Source organism: Tympanuchus pallidicinctus, unplaced genomic scaffold (assembly GCF_026119805.1).
Source record: "Tympanuchus pallidicinctus isolate F22 unplaced genomic scaffold, pur_lepc_1.0 scaffold4, whole genome shotgun sequence".
Lineage (NCBI taxonomy): Eukaryota > Metazoa > Chordata > Aves > Galliformes > Phasianidae > Tympanuchus > Tympanuchus pallidicinctus.
The window spans coordinates 3688417-3708331 of record NW_026294758.1 but is presented as its reverse complement, the minus strand read 5'-3'; the positions used below and the strand labels follow the sequence as shown (position 1 = coordinate 3708331).

The 19915-nt window shown below is 49.4% G+C and overlaps 1 protein-coding gene across 1 annotated transcript; it reads right to left on the bottom strand.

Moving 5' to 3' along the window:
* Positions 1–1925: 1925 nt before the first annotated feature.
* On the bottom strand, positions 1926–4900 carry LOC128089678 (PHD finger protein 7-like). The gene is made up of 10 exons (XM_052701333.1): positions 4849–4900; positions 4563–4654; positions 4374–4475; positions 3991–4115; positions 3650–3812; positions 3443–3549; positions 3108–3221; positions 2851–2969; positions 2616–2683; positions 1926–2342 (listed from the first exon to the last, which is right to left on the bottom strand). Exons 1-10 carry the CDS (start codon positions 4898–4900, stop codon positions 1926–1928), a joined length of 1359 nt encoding a protein of 452 aa, XP_052557293.1.
* Positions 4901–19915: the final 15015 nt, after the last annotated feature.

Here is a 19915-nt window from a genome sequence, read left to right as displayed (position 1 = left end):
GATTACAATTGGTAATTGTAACTATTGGTAACTAACCATCTCATTTTGTAAGCTGCAATGCAGATATTTGCAGCCACTACAGAGTGGAAAAAGTGAATTCGTTGCTTAACTGGAACAGAAGCCTGTGTCCTGTTGGGCTTTCTAAACCTTTTTCCCAAGCTACATTTAATCTTGGGGAAAATATTCATTATAAATCAATACATACCTCATTAGAGCAAATCAAGTAGCTGCAATAATGGCTTGCATTTAATTGCAATGCTAGGTTTACACAAAGTTCTTACCAATGAAAGATGTCTTTTTCATTGGCTATTATTGTTAAATTAGCCACAAAACTCATGGAAGGTGTGATATATAAATATGTCAGATAAGAAGAGGCTTGTTTGTGACTGCGGCAAGACCAAGGATCATGACACAGGGATAGAAATTATGCAATTATCTCTGCTCTGTGGACTATCCCCAGTGCTGTGCAACAGGTCATAATCCCTCAAGTGAAACACTGCCCAAGCACTACTTGTGCTTATGTGCAAAATAGTAGCTAAAGTGTTATTGACCATGCAACACAGATATCCAACTGAGCATTGTTGCAACTAGTCACTTGCTCACAGGAAGAGTGCAAACCAAATTTACACTGGTTGTTCCTGGAACTCTTTTGCAAGTACATTGTAAAATACTTTAAAGTATAGGTTCAGTGTGGTTAATGGCAAAGAGAAGCACACCTCCGTGTGAGTCGGGTCTGGTCTGCATACGGGGCCCTCAGTTCCCGCGAGGAGGGAATCACCTACAGCAACAACCCTTCGGCCTGTCTTAGCAGAGGCAGCCTGCAGACGCAGAGTCGGCCGCCTCGCCCTTGGCACTGTCTTAGGCAAAGCTTCCCGTGCCTCCTCGCTCGCCTCCCCTTCAATCCACAATGCCTCTCATCTGTCACTTAGGGGCACCTGGGCAAGTAACGTTGCCAAGGAAGGGGTTCACCCACGATGCCGAGCTGGGGCTGTCTTCCAGTTCTGTTCTCTCCATCTCTCAGAACCCCCGTTTCTGCCCGACGGTGACAGGAGGTGGGGTCCCTCACTTTCTGGGGGCTGCCTCCCTGGCGCCTTCCTCTCTGGCACGCCTGGGAGTTACTCCACAGTCAATCTCTTGCTCTCACTCCCTGATGCTCCGTAACCTCTCCACCTCCTCCTTGAGCTCTGCCACCATGCTGAGCAGATCTTCCACCTGCTCACACAGTTCCTGCCTTCCTCGCCAGGCAGCAGCAGGCTCAGGCACTGCATGCAGCCGGAGACCTGAACAGCCACATTCTTGGGCAGGGCCTCCATCTGGGTCAGGATGGAGTCTTTGCGGGGCAAGCTCGTTGCCTGGAGGGAGGATCCCATGGTAAATCTGTGGCCTTGGAGACTGCCAGTGGGCAAACTGGTCTCCAAAGTGAGGAGGGACGGTACTTCTGTGCCATCCTGCGCAAGCTCCCACACCTGCCGCTGCAGTGTGCTGTGGGTGCTGCGCACATGCTGCCTGTGGGCCTGTGGGCCCGCTGTCCCCCTTCAGGGACACAGGTAGATCTGAAGATAACGCCACTACAACCAACTGGGAAGGTGCTGGGGAGAAGACGACCCCGTGGTCTCGGCTCCTAACACTGCCTACCGCAGGACAAACAGAGACGAGTGACGCCAACATGTGGGGAGGGTGTTGAAGGTGTATTTTTTGGGAAAGATGGAATCACAACCGTCACGTGCGGATGGACACGGCTGCTGGAAGCCGACTTTGGGACTGGTTGTGGGGATGTCTTCTGCGATGCTGGACCCGGGAGCGGCTTTGTGCCCGGGCTGGTCCACCGCAGGATGAAGGTGGAACGGGTGGACTCTCTTCAAGGTTGATCTTCTGTGCCGCTTGGGACCACAGCCCACGTCACGTGGGGATGGGACACGGCTGCATCAGCGCCGTCTTTGGGACTGGCCGTGGGGCCGTCTTCTCGGGTGGTTTGCCCGGGAGCCGCTTTGTGCCCGGGCTGGTCCCTGCTGCCTGGACCGGCTCCCACGGCCTCGTCGGGACCGGCTGCGGGAAGTGGAAGCGCGACGCCCCACTGGGGATCGGCTTCGAGTGGGGGCCCGCCCTTGTCCTTGCCTGGGCCGTCCTCTGCGTGCAGGCGGAGGGGAAGGCCTCGAGGACCTCGGTGGTGCTGGTGTGGCCGAGGTGCCGGTGCCGCCCTGAGTACCTCGGGCTGTGGTACGGCTCCCACCACGCTGTCTTCGGGGCCGACTCTGGGAGCCCGAGGCCCGGCCTCGCAATGGGGAGCGGCTTCTTGTGCGGCCGGTCTCCCGCTGCCTGGGACGATTTGTGGCCTCAGACGCCTGGGTTGTTCTGGAGGACCGTGTGGTCCTCCGTCTTCTGGGGCTCTCGGAGGAGGTCTCAGCGCCTGCAGCTGGTGCCCGTCTTCTCCCACCGTGTCCTTGGTGCTGCTGACTTGCATCCCGCTCCTCAGAGAGGTGTGAGCGGGTGGCAGTCTGCTCAGCCTCCGGCACTCTGGGCTGGACACTGAGCTCAGGCAGCTGGGAGTTGCAGGATGGGCCGGGAGCTGCCTGTGTAGCAGGGCCAGAGCTGCTGTCTTCAGGTCCTGTAGAGACAGGGGAAGGCGCCGGTACCTCCTGGCTGGAAGTGCTGGGGCTGGCAAGCTCGGCGCTGGTGCGGGAGGCTGTAAGGAGAGACAGGAAACTCAGCAGGGTGAACATGCAGCCCCAGGGCAGGACAGGCTGCCATCCCTCATGGGGCAGAGAGAGACTGTGGCGAGGCCACCCTGAGCACCCGTTGCCAGGCCTCGCCTGGCCCCAGTCCCGCGGCACGCAGCTCTTTGCCTCTTACCGGTGCTCCTGCCAGCGCAGGTGTCGCACTCCCAGCCATTTGTGCCCATGGCCCAGAAGGAGCAGCACCAGTGTGTGCCTTCTGAGCCGCAGGAGCTGCAGATGACCAGCTGCCAGAGCCTGCGGAAGCAAACGGGTTGTGGCTGTGAGGACAAAGCGAGCCAGGGCACGGAGCAGCCGGCATGGCTCCGGTGCTCAGTCCTTGCTGCAAGGCTGAGATCCCACGCAGAGCCCCAGAGGACTGCGGAGGTCACTCACCCTTGCTCGTGTGCCCTCTCCCTGCCTCCTAGGTGGATGCACGGGTTGGCGTCGCAGCGCCTGTGCCTTTCTCGCAGCGGCTGGTATGCTGCGTCGTCCCACCAAGATGGTCGTCTGTCGGAGAAGAGAGAGAATGTGATGAGTCTCCCGTGACCCAGGCGTGAGGCAGATCCAGAGCATCCCTGCTCATCCCCCTAGAGCTCATTCCCAGCTTCTCTGTGAAGCTGAGACCAACGCTTGCAGGACGGCAAGGGACTGGGCCTGCCGGGGCAGTTCCTGGGCAGGCACAGCACCTGTGCCTGAGTGTCTGTGGAGCCGGGCAGAAGGAGACCAACCTGATTGGGATTTGGATGCCCAGGGTGGTCATCTGGGAGCGGAATCTTTTTTTTCCTCCGCAGACAGGGCAGAAGAAGCGCATGGTGGCGGCGTGCAGGGCATGTTTCTGTAGGAGAAGCACAAGCATGAGAGCGTGAGTGTGAGCGGGGGGGGCTGGCTGCCGCAGAGCACCAGCCGTGCCCACGGGGCGAGGGGAGGACTCCTACCCTGATGCAGCCCCGGTGGAACCAGGCCTGCTTGCACACCGGGCACACCATGGTGTGGTAGGACGTGCAGTCCCCCACGGGCTCCAGGCAGATGACGCAGATGGTGTTCTGCGACGGAGCTGCCTCCGCTGCCTGCCGAGGGCGATGCTCCCAGCAGAAGGACCTGGGCGGGAGGACAGAAGGGGTGGGCATGGTGAGGAGTGCTGTGAGGAGGGCAGAGGACCAGGAAAGAGCGCCAGGCCTGGGCTCTGGCTCTGGCAGGATGCTGGAGGTGTCGCTGCGGGTTCCTCCCTGGAGCAACAGCGAGGGACGGCAGCTTGGCTGCTGCTGGCAGCCCTTACCTGTGCGGCCCAAAGTGCTGCGTGACGCACTGCCCGTCCTCGGCGCAGGGCAGGTGGAAGCTGCGCTCGCAGCCTGTCTCCGCGCAGCTGATGGCAGCTCCCCTCCCGCCACAGACAAAGCAGTTCTGGAAAGAGCAGAGCAGCCCCCGTTAGCGGTGGGCTCGGGGCCTCGGCGGCCGGCCCCACTTCTCCAGGCAGGGCGCAGGGTGTGGGCACCGCTGCCTCACACTCTGCAGAGCTGCCTGGCAGACGAGGCTCGTCTGCTGTGGTGGGACTTTGTCCCGGAGCCGGTTGGAAGGGCCGCAATGGCTTTCTTTGGGTCCAGGCGAAGCCGGTGCGAGCCTCTTCCCCTACCAAGCTCCCCGTTCCGTTCAGCTCCTCACCTTCTGGCCTGCCAGCTGGAGCGTGTGCTGGATGGCGCTAACGGGGAAGCCAAAAATTTGCCCCGCTGGGCATCTCCACTGCAGAAGCCCGTTGGCAAAGACCTGCAGGAGAGAAAGGAGCGGGATCTCGTGAGGCTGGAAAGGAAGGGAGCATCCCTGGCAGGAGCCCTGGCCCGTGAGGGAACTCACCAAGCAGAATTCGTGGGCACAGAGCCCACCGCTGGCAAATGTCTGCCCGCAGATGTCCGGGTTTACCTGTGCGCGGCCGCACAGCACGCACACTGCAGAGGAAGGAGAGAGCAGCCGTGAGCACCTGGCAGGGCCGGGTGTTCCTGGGGGCCGTCCGTCCCCAGGGCCTGCTCCGAGCCTGCCGTGCTGCTGCCTGAGGGGCAGAGCTGGAGGGGGTGGAGGGGAAGGGGGCATCGCGGGCCCAGCAGCTGCAGCGGGCAGCCGCAGCCTGAGCCGGGGCTCTCACCTGGCTCCCCGGAGTCGGGGGCCTCCTCCTTCTTCTCCGCCATGTTCGGCATCACAAGAATCACAAGAATCACAAGGTTGGAAACAACCTATAAGATCCTCCACAGTGAGAAACAAGAGAGTCGAGGAAGTCCGTCCTCTCTCCACGCCTCACCAGGCTGAAGTGAGCAGGGCCCCGGCCGGCAGCCTTTGCTCTGCTCCCGGCCCCGCGGGTCACAATGGCCACCACTGTGACATCACGGTCACCACCTCACCACCAGGCTGAGGGCGCGGCAGGGCGGCGGCTCCTGTGGGCAGCGCAGGGTGAGGGGCCCGGTGCTGCCAGCAGCAGGGGGCAAGGACGGCCTCCCTCAGGCCTTCTGCACCGCGCCCGTGCTGGGACGTCGCAGCACAGAGTCTAATAAAGGGCTGCGGGTCAACTGCACAGCCGGCATTTCTCGCGTGCGTGTGTGCTGTGTGCTGGCCGACTTTGCACGGCCTGCTGGTGACGGGACAAGGTGTTGACCTGAGAAAAGAGGAGGTCTGGTGACCTGCGAGAGGGAATTCCTCACTCGGAGGGCGGTGAGGCCCTGGCGCAGCTGCGCAGAGAAGCTGTGGGTGCAGGCGCTCCAGGCCTTGTTGCACAGGGCCCTCTTCTAAGCTGGCCTGCTGGGTGGCAGAGGTCCCACGGCAGGCACCTGGGGCTGGGTGGGCTGTACGATCCTTTCGTGTCCAAGCCTTCACACATCAAAGCTTCAGGCCTCATACAGTTCCCAGAGGCAAAGTGGCACGGGCCGGGCACAGTTCCCTTCCAGCCTGCGTATGAAATGAGTCAGGAAATCTTCTGAAGTGTGCTTGCTTTGGCCTGCTGGCAATGGTCACCGTGCCAGAGACAGGAGAGGAGCTGTGCCTTGCCCAGGGCTGCAGTCCTGGAGTCCCACTGGAGCATCCCTGCTCCTGCAGCCTGACCATGCAAGTCAGCTTCTGCATGAAGGCCAGGCCAACGCTGATGGGAGAGCCGCCACGCCTGGAGAGCCGCCCTCTGTGGAGATGTTCAAGGCCTCTCTGGATGGGGCTCCAGGCAGCCTGATCTAGTCTGTGGCAACCAACACTCTGCAGGAGTTTGGAACTTTAGATAGGCTTTAATTTCCCTTCCAACGCAAGCCATCCCAGGATCCTGTGATTCAGAGGTGTCTATCACCTCTGTGCTGGTGAGCACCAGGTCCGGTAGGGCTTCACCTTGGGTTGGTCCACTTTGTACCTTGGGTTTCGTCCGCTTTGGACGAGGATGTAATCCTCAGCAGACTCCAGGAATCTCCTGGCTGGTCTGCCACCCGCCGTGCTGCTCTCCCAGCAGAGATCTGGGTGGTTGAATTCCCCCATCAGGACAGGAGCCCGCAAATGCGACACCTCCTGCAGCTGAAGCAAGAAGGCCCCGTCAGCAGGCTCCCCCTGATCAGGTGGCCTGTAGCACACCCCAACCACTAGATGCCCTTTACTGCACCGATCCCAGATTTTCACCCATAAGCTCTTTTTGTGGTTTTGTGATTTTTCTTGATGGTATTCCACATGATAACATTGTGGAAAGCAGTGGGAGTTCAAGAGTTAATGTTCTGGTTGTGTGGACTGCGTTTTTGGGCATTTTGATTCTCGGAGGGAAGGGGAGGAGTGACATTCCCCAGAGGTAAGAAGTCCTCTTGCTCTTGCCCAGAGCAAGAAAGGTGGAGCACCTGGCAGGACACCGGCCTCTCTCCCTCTCACAGATTCTTTTGGTTTCAATGCGCAGAAGCACGTGGTTCCCTCTGCAGTCTACAGCGTGAAACACTTCGGACACTCTCATTGTGTTTGATTTTACTGCATTTAGTATACTGACGTTCCTCCTCAGATCGTTGCCATTGCTCTGTTCTGTTTTGTCTTCCCTGTTAGACCCATCTACTATCTCCCTACCTTTGCCTCAAGTCTGCTGCCAAATTCGTCACGGGGCTGGGCCAACTGGCCGTAAACCTTCAACACTTTTCTTTCCCTCCTCTTTTTCGTTTGTGGTTTTTTTTTGTTGTTGTTTTTATTTTTTTTATTTTTGTGTATGTGTGTGTGTGTGCGTGTTTTGTATTTCGGGCCTGCAGCCCCTGTCAGGAACACAGATCTAAAGAGAACTCCATGTCAGCTCTCAACCTGGTCTGAGCTGTTACTCAGACACACAGCTCTTCGCAATCTGTCCACTTCCTAACGTAGAGGGCAACAGCCCTTCCCCTCCTACCCTGTCTACCCCTTTGAAGAGCCTGCAGCCCTCAATCAGCGTACGCCCGTCGTGAGATTTGTCCCACCTCGTTTCCCCGGTAGCAACCAGATCGTTATTTTCCAAGCACACCATGGCTTCCAACTCCACCTGCTTATTTTGCACGCGGCGTGCATTAGTGGAAAGGCACTTCAGCTGGGCCTTCTGGTGCATTACCTTGCTAGAGGGGCCCTTCCTGAGACCTCCAAAAGAAATCTGAAGTTTTCCCCCGTTGCTTCCTAGAGGGACAGGAGAAAGTTTTGGACAGGGAGTCAGCAAAATTACTTCCTCTGTGGACTTCCCACAAGATCCTACAGGACAGTTTGGAGGTTTTTCCCCACAGTCTCCTGGCGTGACAGCAACCCTAAGTGTTTCTCTGCCCCACTACACTGGAGTCTCTCCCTCATCGGATCAAGTACAAAACCCCAGACTACTTGCTCTACCCTAGCGAGCCTCATTGCATCCCCTACCCCCTTCCTACCAACCTTCAAGCCCTCTCAATGAGCCCCGCTAGCTCTGGGGCTGGGATCCGTTTCCCTCTTAGAAATAAGGACACCGGCCTGCAGCCATTAGACCGCGTGCGGAGTAAATGGAAAAGCCCAAAGTTCCTGTGGCGGCACCAGCCTCTCAGCCACTTATCCATTACCTGGGTTTTCCCAGCCCACTCCGCGTCCCTCACCGGCCCAGGAAGGATAGAAGCAAATATCAGTTGTGCTCCCGCTCCCTCAACCAACCACCCTAAAGCCCCGAAGTCTTTTTTGATAGTTTGCAGGCTGCTCTGAGCTCCTTCATCACTGCCTGCCTGAACCATCCGTAACGGGTAGCAATCAGAGGGATGAACCAGATCCGGGTTCTAGTTTTTCTAGCTGTGTCCTTGACCTGGGCCCCAGGGAGGCAGCCCACCTCCGTGTGAGTCGGGTCCGGTCTGCATACGGGGCCCTCAGTTCCCGTGAGGAGGGAATCACCTACAGCAACAACCCTTCGGCCTGTCTTAGCAGAGGCAGCCTGCAGACGCAGAGTCGGCCGCCTCGCCCTTGGCACTGTCTTAGGCAAAGCTTCCCGTGCCTCCTCGCTCACCTCCCCTTCAATCCACAGTGCCTCTCATCTGTCACTTAGGGGCACCTGGGCAAGTAACGTTGCCAAGGAAGGGGTTCACCCACGATGCCGAGCTGGGGCTGTCTTCCAGTTCTCCCCATCTCTCAGAACCCCCGTTTCTGCCCGACGGTGACAGGAGGTGGGGTCCCTCACTTTCTGGGGGCTGCCTCCCTGGCGCCTTCCTCTCTGACACGCCTGGGAGTTACTCCACAGTCAATCTCTTGCTCTCACTCCCTGATGCTCCGTAACCTCTCCACCTCCTCCTTGAGCTCTGCCACCATGCTGAGCAGATCTTCCACCTGCTCACACCCTCACACAGTTCCTGCCTCCCTGGCAGCACACCTCCATGTGAGTCGAGTCTGGTCTGCATATGGGAAGCTCAGTTGCCTTGAGAAGGGAATCAGCTACAACAACCACCCTTCGGCCTGTCTTAGCAGAGATAGTTTTGATACAGGAAGCTATTGAAGAGGGTCCAGAGAAGGTCTACAACGATGGTTTGGGGCCAGGGGACAAGCTTCAAGACACTGGGGTTGAGTGGTTATTTTGAGGGCTCATACCGAACTTGATGTTTGAAGACTGTGGAGTACAAAGGGATGGAAAAATTCAGGGGAATGCTGTTGCTCTAGAGTATCTTCGATCTTCGATCCTCTAGAAAGGTGGTGAGATAGTAAGCCCTTCTGAAGTGCTTTTTAACCAATGCATATGGTGTGGGAAACAGGCAGGATGAGTTGGAAACCATGATGCACTTGGAATGTTATGAACTTGTTGCTATCATGGACATATGATGGGATGACTCCCATAACTGGAATACCTCCAGGTGTATCAGCTCTTTAGAAGGGATAGGCAACGTAGGAAGATTTGGGTGAATGTCTTGCTCTGGTTTATAGGAGGGAAAGGATGTTCTCTGATGTATGTATACCCAATGTGAGTTTAAGAAACAATAGTTCAAATGTTGGTCCAACCAGTCTATTATAAATCTTAATCAGGGAGATGGGGTAGGGGAGGACAGCAGCTATTATGGACTAGGGTATTGGCGAAGGGAAGGCGGGCAATAGGAAAGATAGGAAAGAAGCAATAATTGTGTAAAATGGGGATAGTCTCCACCAGGATCCAGCAGCGGTCCCGTTGCATGCTGTTCCGATAGTCTAAGGCAGGGGAAGAGCAGGAGCAGCATGGCTGGTCTTGGAAAGAAAGCACATACCAGGAGGAAGCAGCAGAGTAAGCCCAGGAGTAACCAGCAGGTCTCAGGTAGCAGGCCCAGGAGAGTCCATCAGCAGGCAGACATCAGCTCGTGAGGTTTCTGATGTCAGATACCTCTTCTTCTTCTTATGCATGCAGGCATTATGTCATGAGGAATCTGTTGTCATAAACCTCTTGGTTGTTGGTCCCCTTTTTATCCTTCTGCCAATGCATTCCTGGTTGCTTCGCTAAGAGTCATGTACAGTACCCCCGGAGATAGCTATCTCCTTCAAGACATCCCCACACAAAAGATTGCTTCCCAGTCTCATTGCAGCCTTTCAATGCCTAAAGAGAGGGGAATCAACTCTTTGAAAGGGTCAATAACTGCAGGACAAAGGGAAATGATTTTAAACTCAGGGAGGGGAGATTTAGCTTGGATGTCAGGGAAAGTTCTGTGTGAGAATGGTGAGGTGCTGGAACAGCTGCCCAGAGAGGTTGTGGGTGCCCCATCCCTGAAGGTGTTCAAGGCCAGATTGGATGGGGCCCTGGGCAGCCTGGTCTAGCATTAAATGTGGAGCTTGTTGGCCCTGCATGTGGCAGGGGGTTGGAGATTCGTGATCCTTGAGGTCCCTTCCAACCCTGGCCATTCTGTGGTTCTGTGATTCTGTAATGTCTTCTTAGGAATATTAATTCACAAACTTGATGTAATCTGAATGTATGTGATGTAATCTACTTAATTAAATATTTGCCACATTATATGATGTCAGTAATACAATATTTAATATTGAAATTAACATCCAAATTTCAGTAAAAATGAAATTCATCAAATGATAGAATCATAGATCTCAAGGATCATCAAGCTCAATAACAGACAATGTCAGTAACAGTTGTATTTTTCCATAGGCATTCCTCTCGAAAAATCCTTGGAGCTTTTCTGAAATAGACTTGAATGAACTTTGGCAATGTGCTTGTTACGATACCAGATAAAAATTCAGAAGCCTGAAATATTGCAATACTACTCTAGAAGATTTAACATTATAACTATTCAATTATTGATGACCTTATTACACCAAATATTAAACTGCTGAGCATTTCTTAATTACCTTTTTGCATTCAATAAAAAATTTTTAATCGTTGGAGGATTTAAAATCAGGGTCTTAGCAGCACTCTGTCCAAAAATCACTCAAAGCCAGGCTGGATGGGACTTTTAGCAACCTGGTCTGTAGGGAGTTGTCCTTGCCTGTAGCAAGGGGGTCAGAACTAGATGAAGGTCCCTTCCAAACCAAATCATTCTGTGATTAATATTGTCGACACTATGGAGTCTATCTAGTCTATCTCTTAATCACAATAAACATTTAAAGAAATTCCCCTTTTTCCTCTTGCACGTGACTTTGCCAAATACTCTGTGTGCTCTAACACATGCAGACAAAGTGCACAGTTACAATTTTATGTTTGTCTTCATGTAAACAAGACTGCTTTCTTAAATTGCCGGGCTGCTGCTTATTTGGAAAACTCCAAAGAAAACGTACTCCAACTCATGACAGCCTAATAACTTATGATTTATAAGAGTTTCAAATGGATGAAAAATCCACTATTTTGATTTGATAACTATTCTGAATGCTTTCTGATAAAAACAAGACAAAGCCCTAGTGCTGAATTCTGTTAATCATTCTTGGAGCAAGGCTTATCTGTACTTCTTGAGCTATATAAGAAAGACAAAACAGAATTGGGCATTGATCAAACCACACACTTTGTAAGTAATCATCTAGCAGAGGGTTATAATGAGAGCCAAGATTTGAGAAAATAAGGCTAATAAAAAAAAAATAGAACCGGGGAAAAAATGTTTAAACCTCCAATTCAGGCAAAACTTAAAGAGATTTCTCAACTTTGCTAGACTCAGACACTGTGTGATGCTAATAATCTAAATGTAAGAAAGTCTTAAAGGACAGTTTTCCCTGTACTTGTAATGCTAAAAAACTTCTTAGAATATTGCTCTGCTTTTTTCCCCAGTTGACACTTTCAAAATATCAATAAGTATAGTTCTGTTTTTATCTTACTGGAAGGCTGATGAAAAGTGTTGTTAAATATATTTAATCTGAGCAATGACATTTGAATATGAAAGGACACAGAGTTGCAAAAAGAATGTTAATTTTATTGTTGAACTCTTGATGAATAGGGAACAGACTTTATTAGAACAATTAAGCAATTCAACTGAAAACCACTTTCTCCCTTGCATTGTGTTAATTTTGACTTCCCTGAGTTTGCATTTCCAATATTTCTCCCATTCAGGAGAAGCTGCCCCTAAAGATTGTCTAAAGTTCTGCCCCAATCTACAAGTACAAAGACAGTGGCAAAGACTGATTTCATGTTATCACCTAATTTGAGTAGCAAAAACCACTAAATAATGAAGGACAACTTGCTAAACCCCCTCATAACTGACATGTGCAATTTGTCATTTTGTCTTCATATTTAAAAATGGCAGATCTGTGGGGATGAGCTGCAGGGAGGTTGTCAGATTTAGCAGTAAACTATGCAAATGGCAAACATACCAAAGAAACTATCTGCTTTGGAAAACAGCAGATACACTTTAACATGTGACAGGCAAATAGGTTTATACAGAAGGTAAGAAGATAAGTAAGACTACACAGAATGGAAATGTCACATTCAGAAGAAAAAGGAGGATGATGAACCAAACAGCCGTGTTTTTTTATCTCATGTTTTCAGTCAAAGGCCTAACAACAGCTCTGCACTGGGTAGATTTTTAATTGCACATGTGGCACTATTAGGTTTGTAATGACCATAAGCAGTTGCTGGATCTAGGTTGTGTTTTAGCATAATCAAGCTAGTAGACTGGTAGATGAGGGAAAGGCAGTTGATGTAGTCTACCTAGACTTCATCAAAGCCTTTGACATGGTCTCTCACAGTATCCTTCTGCGGAAACTGGCTGCCCATGACTTGGACAATTTTACCCTCCATTGGGTAAGGAACTGGCTGGAGGGCCGTGCTCAACGGGTGGTGGTCAATGGAGTGAAGTCTAGCTGGAGGCCTGTTACAAGTAGTGTCCCCCAGGGGTCGGTGCTGGGGCCCATCATGTTTAATATCTTCATTGACAACTTAGATGAAGGGATTGAGTGCATCCTGAGTAAGTTTGCAGATGACACCAAGTTGGGAGGTGGTGTCGATCTGCCTGAGGGCAGGGAGGCCCTGCAGAGGGATCTAGATAAGCTGGATCGCTGGGCTGAGGTGAATGGGATGAGGTTCAACAAGGCCAAGTGTCGGGTTCTGCACTTTGGCCACAACAACCCCATGCAGCGTTACAGGCTTGGGGATGAGTGGTTGGATGACTGTGAAAAGGAAAGGGACCTGGGGGTGCTGGTTGATGCTCAGCTGAACATGAACTGACAGTGTGCCCAGGTGGCCAAGAGGGCCAACGGCATCCTGGCCTGCATTAGAAATGGTGTGGCCAGCAGGAGCAGGGAGGTGAGCATCCCCCTCTACTCAGCTCTGGTGAGGCCGCACCTCGAGTGCTGTGTTCAGTTTTGGGCCCCTCACTACAAGAAAGACATTGAGGCCCTGGAACGTGTCCAGAGAAGGGCAATGAAATGGTGAGGGGTCTGGAGCACAAGTCTTATGAGGAGCGGCTGAGGGAGCTGGGATTGTTCAGTGTGGAGAAGAGGAGGCTCAGGGGAGACCTCACTGCACTGTACAACTGCATGAAGGGAGGTTGTGGTGCAAAAGAGTCTGGCCTCTTCTCCCAGGCAAATAGTAGGACCCGAGGAAATGGCCAGAAGTTGTACCAGAGGAGGTTTAGGTTGGATATTAGCAGAAACTTTTTCTCTCAGAGGGTGGTCAGGCACTGCAATGGCTGCCCAGGGAGGTGGTGGAGTCGCCATCCCTGGCAGTGTTCAAGAGGCGCCTGGATGAGGAGCTACGAGATGTGGTTTAGTAGCTCGGACTAGATATCTTGCAGGTCGTTTCCAACCATGTGATTCTGTGATTCTGTGATTCCTTTTGCCTTCAAAAATTATGCCACATTCTTGGGACTGTCATACACTTAAGTGTCCATTCATCATCTGGACAAAGTGGCATAACAATGAATTTTTACTTCTTTCTTCTACTCCCTTAAAAGAAACAAGGAAATATACCAGTGCCAAAGAATGTGCACACAACACAAGAAGAAAAAAAAAAGCTTACTATCTATATAAAACTACAAAGAAAAAACTCTCATCACAACAGATTGGAAGCCCTTATGTCAACTGAAGGTGCCAAAACTTTTTTTAGCATTTTTTAACTTTTTTTTTTTTAAGATTGGCCCATTTTCCTTCCCATAAGCCTAAGAATATATTTTTTTAATGCTGTGCTTATTCGTATTTTTTCTGAAGTCCTATTAGGGAGGAATTATCTGAGGTTTTGATGAAACACTCCTAGAAATCTCAGACATGTTTGGTATGAGGTTTTACAGTTTTTTGTAGGAAGTGATGGCTTAAATATTCAACAACAGCTTCCATTCACCCAAATGTTCTCTGTACACTGGAAGTAGAGAGCAACACCAACAGATTAAGAAATAAACTGCTAAAAATATAATCAAAAGCCTTCTTTTTCCGTATTCCTTAGCTTCTGCTCTCATATTTTCAACTGTTCACCACTGAAGTGAAGAAAGAACACAAAACCCAGCCCTTTCCTTGTTCTCATAAATGTATTTATAGAAGACTCTACTTTCATATAAAGTATGGAAAGTGAAACTTTGAGATAATTCATGTGTTTATTAAACATCTCCAGCAGAAATACATATCCTTTATTCCTGTGTTAAGGTCTAACAATCTTTATCAACCTTAGCTTCCTGATCAACACTCTCCTCTTAGGCATAAAAAGAAGAAAACATAGAATTTACTGTGCTCACCAGAAGAAAAAAAGAAGTCCAACAGCTAAAAATTACACATAAAAAGTTGCTGCTTTAGGACTGAAGAACAATTTGCCGTCTAATTTAGGAGATCAATCACAGTATATGTAAAAGAAACTAAGACATGCATCTCAGTGGGACAGTGGAGTTTGTATCTAGAGCATTCTTAAAAGCTTAATGCAGTGGGAGAAGGATACTAAAAATGCACATCTTGAGTTGTAGGAGATGTTTCACATTTACATGTTTAATGGTGAAAAGCTGAACACGTCTGTGGCAGCAGCAGTGACAAAGCTTTCTACATTAAGTTGCAGTCTTGTATTTGTTTTAAATAGGAGGTTCAAATCTTTCATCTGAAAAAAAGGAAAAAGGAAACCACAGATTTTAGAACTTAAATGCTTAAAATCTGAGGAAAAAATAATAATTTTACTCAGCACATTTTCCTTTGCAAGGCAGCTGTTTGAGGCTCTGGTGGCTGATCAATAAACTAAATGAAATCCAGGAGTAACAAAAGGAAAATATTTGACCCTTATTTCTGCTACTCTAGATAATTCAGTGACTGCTGCGAAAATAATGCCTCCTGATGGGAGCAATAGGTGAACATGGTATAGTTCTGCTAAATCATGTATAACATTTAGAAAAAAACTTGTTCTTCAAGCCACTCTGCCTGCCACTATTATTCATATGCCAATCAAAAGGTGTGTTTAAAAGGCTGCAAGACATTCAGAAATATACACAAGAGTGCAATGGCATCAAAAGCCAGCAGTGAAAACCTGCATGTGGCAGAACTGGGGAGGAGCTGGTGCAATTGGTTATTAGAAGGTATGTGCACTGTATATCACATTAAAAAACAAACAAACAAACAAACAAACAAAAACAATGTAAGCCACCTTCTTTTCACTCTGCCTCATATCTATTTTAAACCTAACAAACCACTTCAAATACCCACAGACCTCCAAAGGGAAATATTCCAACCCCATCTCTCAGTATGGAAAATATGAATCACTTAAGGGGTAAACCTTCAGAAATCTATTCCTGTCTTCAGACAGATTCTGTCTGTAACTTAACATTGCTACGGAAATATGTACCTCCTGGGACCACAGTGGGAAAATCCCACATGCCATCGCCTCTCTCAATTCCCATCCATTTCTGTCTCCTCTTTCTTATGGAAGAAAGCTCGAGCCTTCGTCTTAGTCAGGAAGATAAAGTGATTTCATTAAAATAAGGTAGAGTCAACATTCCCTCATAGCCAATCCCAAACCGGGGATCACCCCAACTGTCATCGGGCAAACTGGGAGGGGGCTGAGCTCAGATGCTTCCGAAAGCCTTTTTTTCCCCTTCTTTTTAAAAAAAATATTTATAATTATTTTATTTTCCCATGAACAGTGCCTTATTTTCCACGAACAGCACCTCATCAAGACAGTAAAATATATTCTCCACCACTTGCATATATTTAAAGATTGAAAGGATATAAAATAGACCAGTTTCCCCCCCCAGTGTCCAAGGTTGAAGTTATTTCTTACTGAGAATTTTATTCATAATGATATTGATCTTTATGGAAAAGCAAAAAGAGAGAAAAGAGAGAAGGATCAAAAGCCAGTCTGAGCCAGTCTGTCTGTGACATTGCTTAAGTAAAAACTAAACTACACAAAAACAAAACAAGAAACAACACAGATTGCCATTTTCTGACTGTTTTATAAGAACAGCATTTAAATCTCAATATTTTCTCTTTGAATATGAAATCTATTTTCTGACCCTCCCTAGAAAAGAGATCTTCAGCAGCTCTAAGCCCTCATGTAGCACAAATCAGAATAAAGACTCCTTGTCAAAACAGATGAGGAAAGTGCCCTTCAGAGGGAACCTAAACAGCTGCAATCACAAGAAAGACAAACACCTTGACAACAGGGACAGGAAGATTGAGAAGCAAATGCATAGATACTGCAGCAATACAATTGGATAGAGAGAACTCACAGGCATCCTCCTGGGGATGCACTCCAGAGCTGCACCTTGTCTCAGATGAAAGAAGTGTGGTTGCTAGCACTTTCCCACCCACTGCTGGGCTCATCATCAAGTGGTGATTTGTCACGTGTGAGCACAGTGCAAATAATGTCTCAGCGTCACATCCACCATGTCCTCAGAGAAGCCAGCAGAGCTGGTCCCAGTCTGTAGAGGAATCAAAACACGTTCCTGCTTTTATGGCATGGCCAAGTGCTTTTCTCTGAGCACAGCTGTTAGTTTTATTTCTGTTCTTGGTGATATCAAGGAAGACCCAAAGTCCTTTTGCAGAAGCATTTGTGTCCTTCAGGATTCACTCTTGTGCCTTTTGTATGGCAAAGGCACAAAGCACATGAAATAAGGTACAAGTGAATTATTAATCAGCAAGCGAAGAGTGGCCGAGTGAAAACAGAAAAACCATGATTTATGAAGTTATTTGTCTCACAATACTTTCCATATGCTTATGTTCAAGGACAGATTTACAGTGTTGTGTACAGTCTTACCATTACTTAAGAACTGATCCTGAAACATGTAACGTAACTCTGAAATGACTGTTGTCCTTTGGTTTGCTTTTTCTCTTTTTCCCCAACCACTCGCCAGCAGCTGCATTCCTCCTCAAATCTCCACTGCACCTACAGCCTGGAACTGCACAAGAAGCACAGGGCCCACATGTCCCAGGTAGTGACAGTGGTGGGTTCCGGTCCTATGCTGGGGTGCTGTGTGGTGAAGGTAACCTGGGCCGAGAAAGAAGAGCAGCTTAGCTGGGACAGTGAGATGAGAAGCACATATCTGCTCCCTCCCTCATCAGTGGAACTGGGGTGGAATCAGGTCCACTTACAGGCAGGCAAGTGGTAGAATCATATAATCATTTGAGTTAGAAGGGATCCTAAAGGCCATCTAGTCCAACTCCCCTGCAATGAACAGGGACACCTACAGCTCCATGAGATGCTCAGAGCCTGGTCCAGCTTGACCTTAGGCACCTCCAAGGATGGGCATCCACCACCTCTCTGGGCAACCCGTGCCAGTATCACAATGGCAATAAAAGGAATATCGGCGCTTTCCGTCTTCCAGAAACTGGGAAGAAGATGGGCAGGTAAAAAAGGTCTCCTAGGCCTCTGTGATCCTGACACCATTTGAAGGAAAATTACACAGCAACAGAGAGATACCTGAAACTGTCAGCTCAGATTCGAGAGCACTGCTTCACAGTCCTGCCTTTGATCACAGCCCAACAGACATGCAGAGGACATTTAAGGTGGAAGGTACACGAAAATTGGCCACTGTCTATGACCTTTCAGCTCCAAAGGCCCTGAGGGTTTTATTTGACTTCCAGAATAGAAGTTAACAAGAATATTGTTCTTAGCAAGCCAGGATATTTCTGCTGCGCATGCAAGAAAGCACTAACGCTAAATTCATGGGCACAGTGACACCCAGTGGTAGTGACTTCCACAGCCTGGCTGTACGTGCTATGCTGTACATGCCTTCCCTTATCCTCCCTATACTGCTCTGCCTCATTGTGTTCCTAGAGACCACTGCAGCAGCCAGCAGCAGAAGGAGGATCCTCTGTTCCCAAAATAAATTTTTCCCTGTATGCCCACAAGCTGCAAATGCTGGGAAGGCAAGAGTTTTCTTGGCTGAGCTAAGGCTCCGTGTGAGGATGTGTAACAAGCCTCACTGCTGCAGGGTGGTGAGCCTTCCAAATTGCATGGTGCATTTTACTCTCATGGTATCCCTGGGAAATAAGAATGCAGAACCATTTCTGCTCTGGAAATGGAAATTGAATTTCCTCTGCATCTTGCTTACCAGAAGCACTGTTTTCTCTGTGTTAGTAAATAGTTTTATCTCAACCCAAAAGTTCTTTTTTTTTCCCCCCCCCAATTCTCTCTCTTCCATCCCACTGAGAACTGTGTGATGCTCTGCCATCTTCTGGGTTAAACCACAGCATCCTCTTGTCAACTCTGTTCCCCCACACCGGAGCAAAATCACCTGCATTTAGTTACACCCAGCTCTGTGCCAAGCCAATCCTGTGCTGGTCACTACAGTGGCATCTGTGTGGGAAGCCCAAATCACCCCTGACATGTCTGGCAAGCTGGACCAAGCACTCTGCGATGGTCACCATGGAAACATGATGTGGGAAAGGGAAAGATGCCAGACCCATGAGCAGAGCATCGTGACTTGCCTCACTGAGTTGGGGATATCCTCCTCCACCCCACAGACTGCTAGGGTGGTGCTTCCTGTTCCCCTCTCCTTTGTCGCTCCTGAGCCTTAGTATTTTATTTATTTGTTCCTCTCTCGTGGTTTCAGACTCTTCTATGCAGGCTGCAGGGAGTGTACCTGAAGGATGCTTCAGTGCTGCTTCCAAGCAGAAATGGAAGCGCCTGCGAAATGCTCTTTTTTGGAAAATGCAGCTACACTCCTGGCCCAGTTTTCTACTGTGGGTACGTATATCAGATGTCAGGCACAAACCCTAGCAGTGTGGAAACAGAGAAGAAGCCAAGAACACGATATTGCACTATGCATGCACTGTGTCTCCAGGGCTGCATGAAAAAAACAGCACAGGTGCTGTATTATTGGCAACCAGCTTTTAAATGCTGCATTACAGCTGTTATTTCAGTTTATTAATCTTAAATCATGTAATGTATAAACTCTCACTTTTCTTGAAGACTGGCTTAACCTCATGAGCTGTGAGGTCTGGGTGTGCCTTCTGGATGCCCACACCATGTCCCAGCAAGGGATGAAAAGAAGGCAGACAGACTCTTCAGCAGGGTCTTCTTGTGAAAGGACAAGAGGAAACTAATTTGAACTAAAAGAGGGGAGATTTAGGTTAGATATAAAGAAGCAGGTTTTTTTATAATAACAGTGCTGAGGCACTGGCACAGGTTGCACAGAGAGGTGGTGGATGCCTAGTCCTTGGAGACACTCAAGGTCACGCTGGATGGGGCTCTGAGCACCTGATGGAGCTATGGATATCTTTGTTTACTGCAGGGGAGTTGAGCAAGATGGTCTTTAAAGGTCTGTTCCTACTCAAAAGATTCTATGATTCTAAGGTGGAGAACATGATGAGAAGGAAGAGGAAATCCAAGTTCCCACAATTAAGGCCAAAATTCAGTTAATGCTCTTTGAAATCTGCATATGGCATGATTCCTCTCACCACTCAAGAAAGAGAGAAAACGTCAGAGCTCCCCAGCCTGTCTCTATGATAGGAAAAAATGTGTGGCTTATGAGGAAGAAAGAGGTATTCTTCCCATCTCACCTGATGCCAGTGTGTCATTAGAACATGAAACTTCAACAAACGATCTGCAATCGTTTCCTCCAGGTGCTACAATCCAGGGGCAATTTTTGATTTTAACTTGTGGGTTATCACTGAAGCACACCTGTTCTGCTGATGCAGACTCACGTGTTACCCTGGGAAAATATACCATCTATGATATTTTTATCACAACAAAATGAAAAATAAGTTTGAACACCATGCAAAAAGCGATTAGGCCCACTATTAATAACGCAGGCTACATGAAGGATTTCAAGCATTTATATGTTTATTTCTGCCCAGAATCCAAAATTAAGCTGAACTAAAACATTCACTTCTCCAAGTAACACTGAGTATATCTCTCCAAAGCACAGACTTGCCTGAGCTTTCACAATCCACTACAG

Bases quoted from the DNA above. Each gene is read 5' to 3' on its own strand.
- LOC128089678 (XM_052701333.1), bottom strand. From the start codon at position 4,900: ATGCCGAACATGGCGGAGAAGAAGGAGGAGGCCCCCGACTCCGGGGAG. The intron at 4,476-4,562 runs GTGAGTTCCCTC...TCTCTCCTGCAG, and splicing joins GTGCCCACGAATTCTGCTTG to GTCTTTGCCAACGGGCTTCT. The intron at 2,343-2,615 runs GTCTCTACAGGA...AGAACAACCCAG, and splicing joins AGGTACCGGCGCCTTCCCCT to GCGTCTGAGGCCACAAATCG.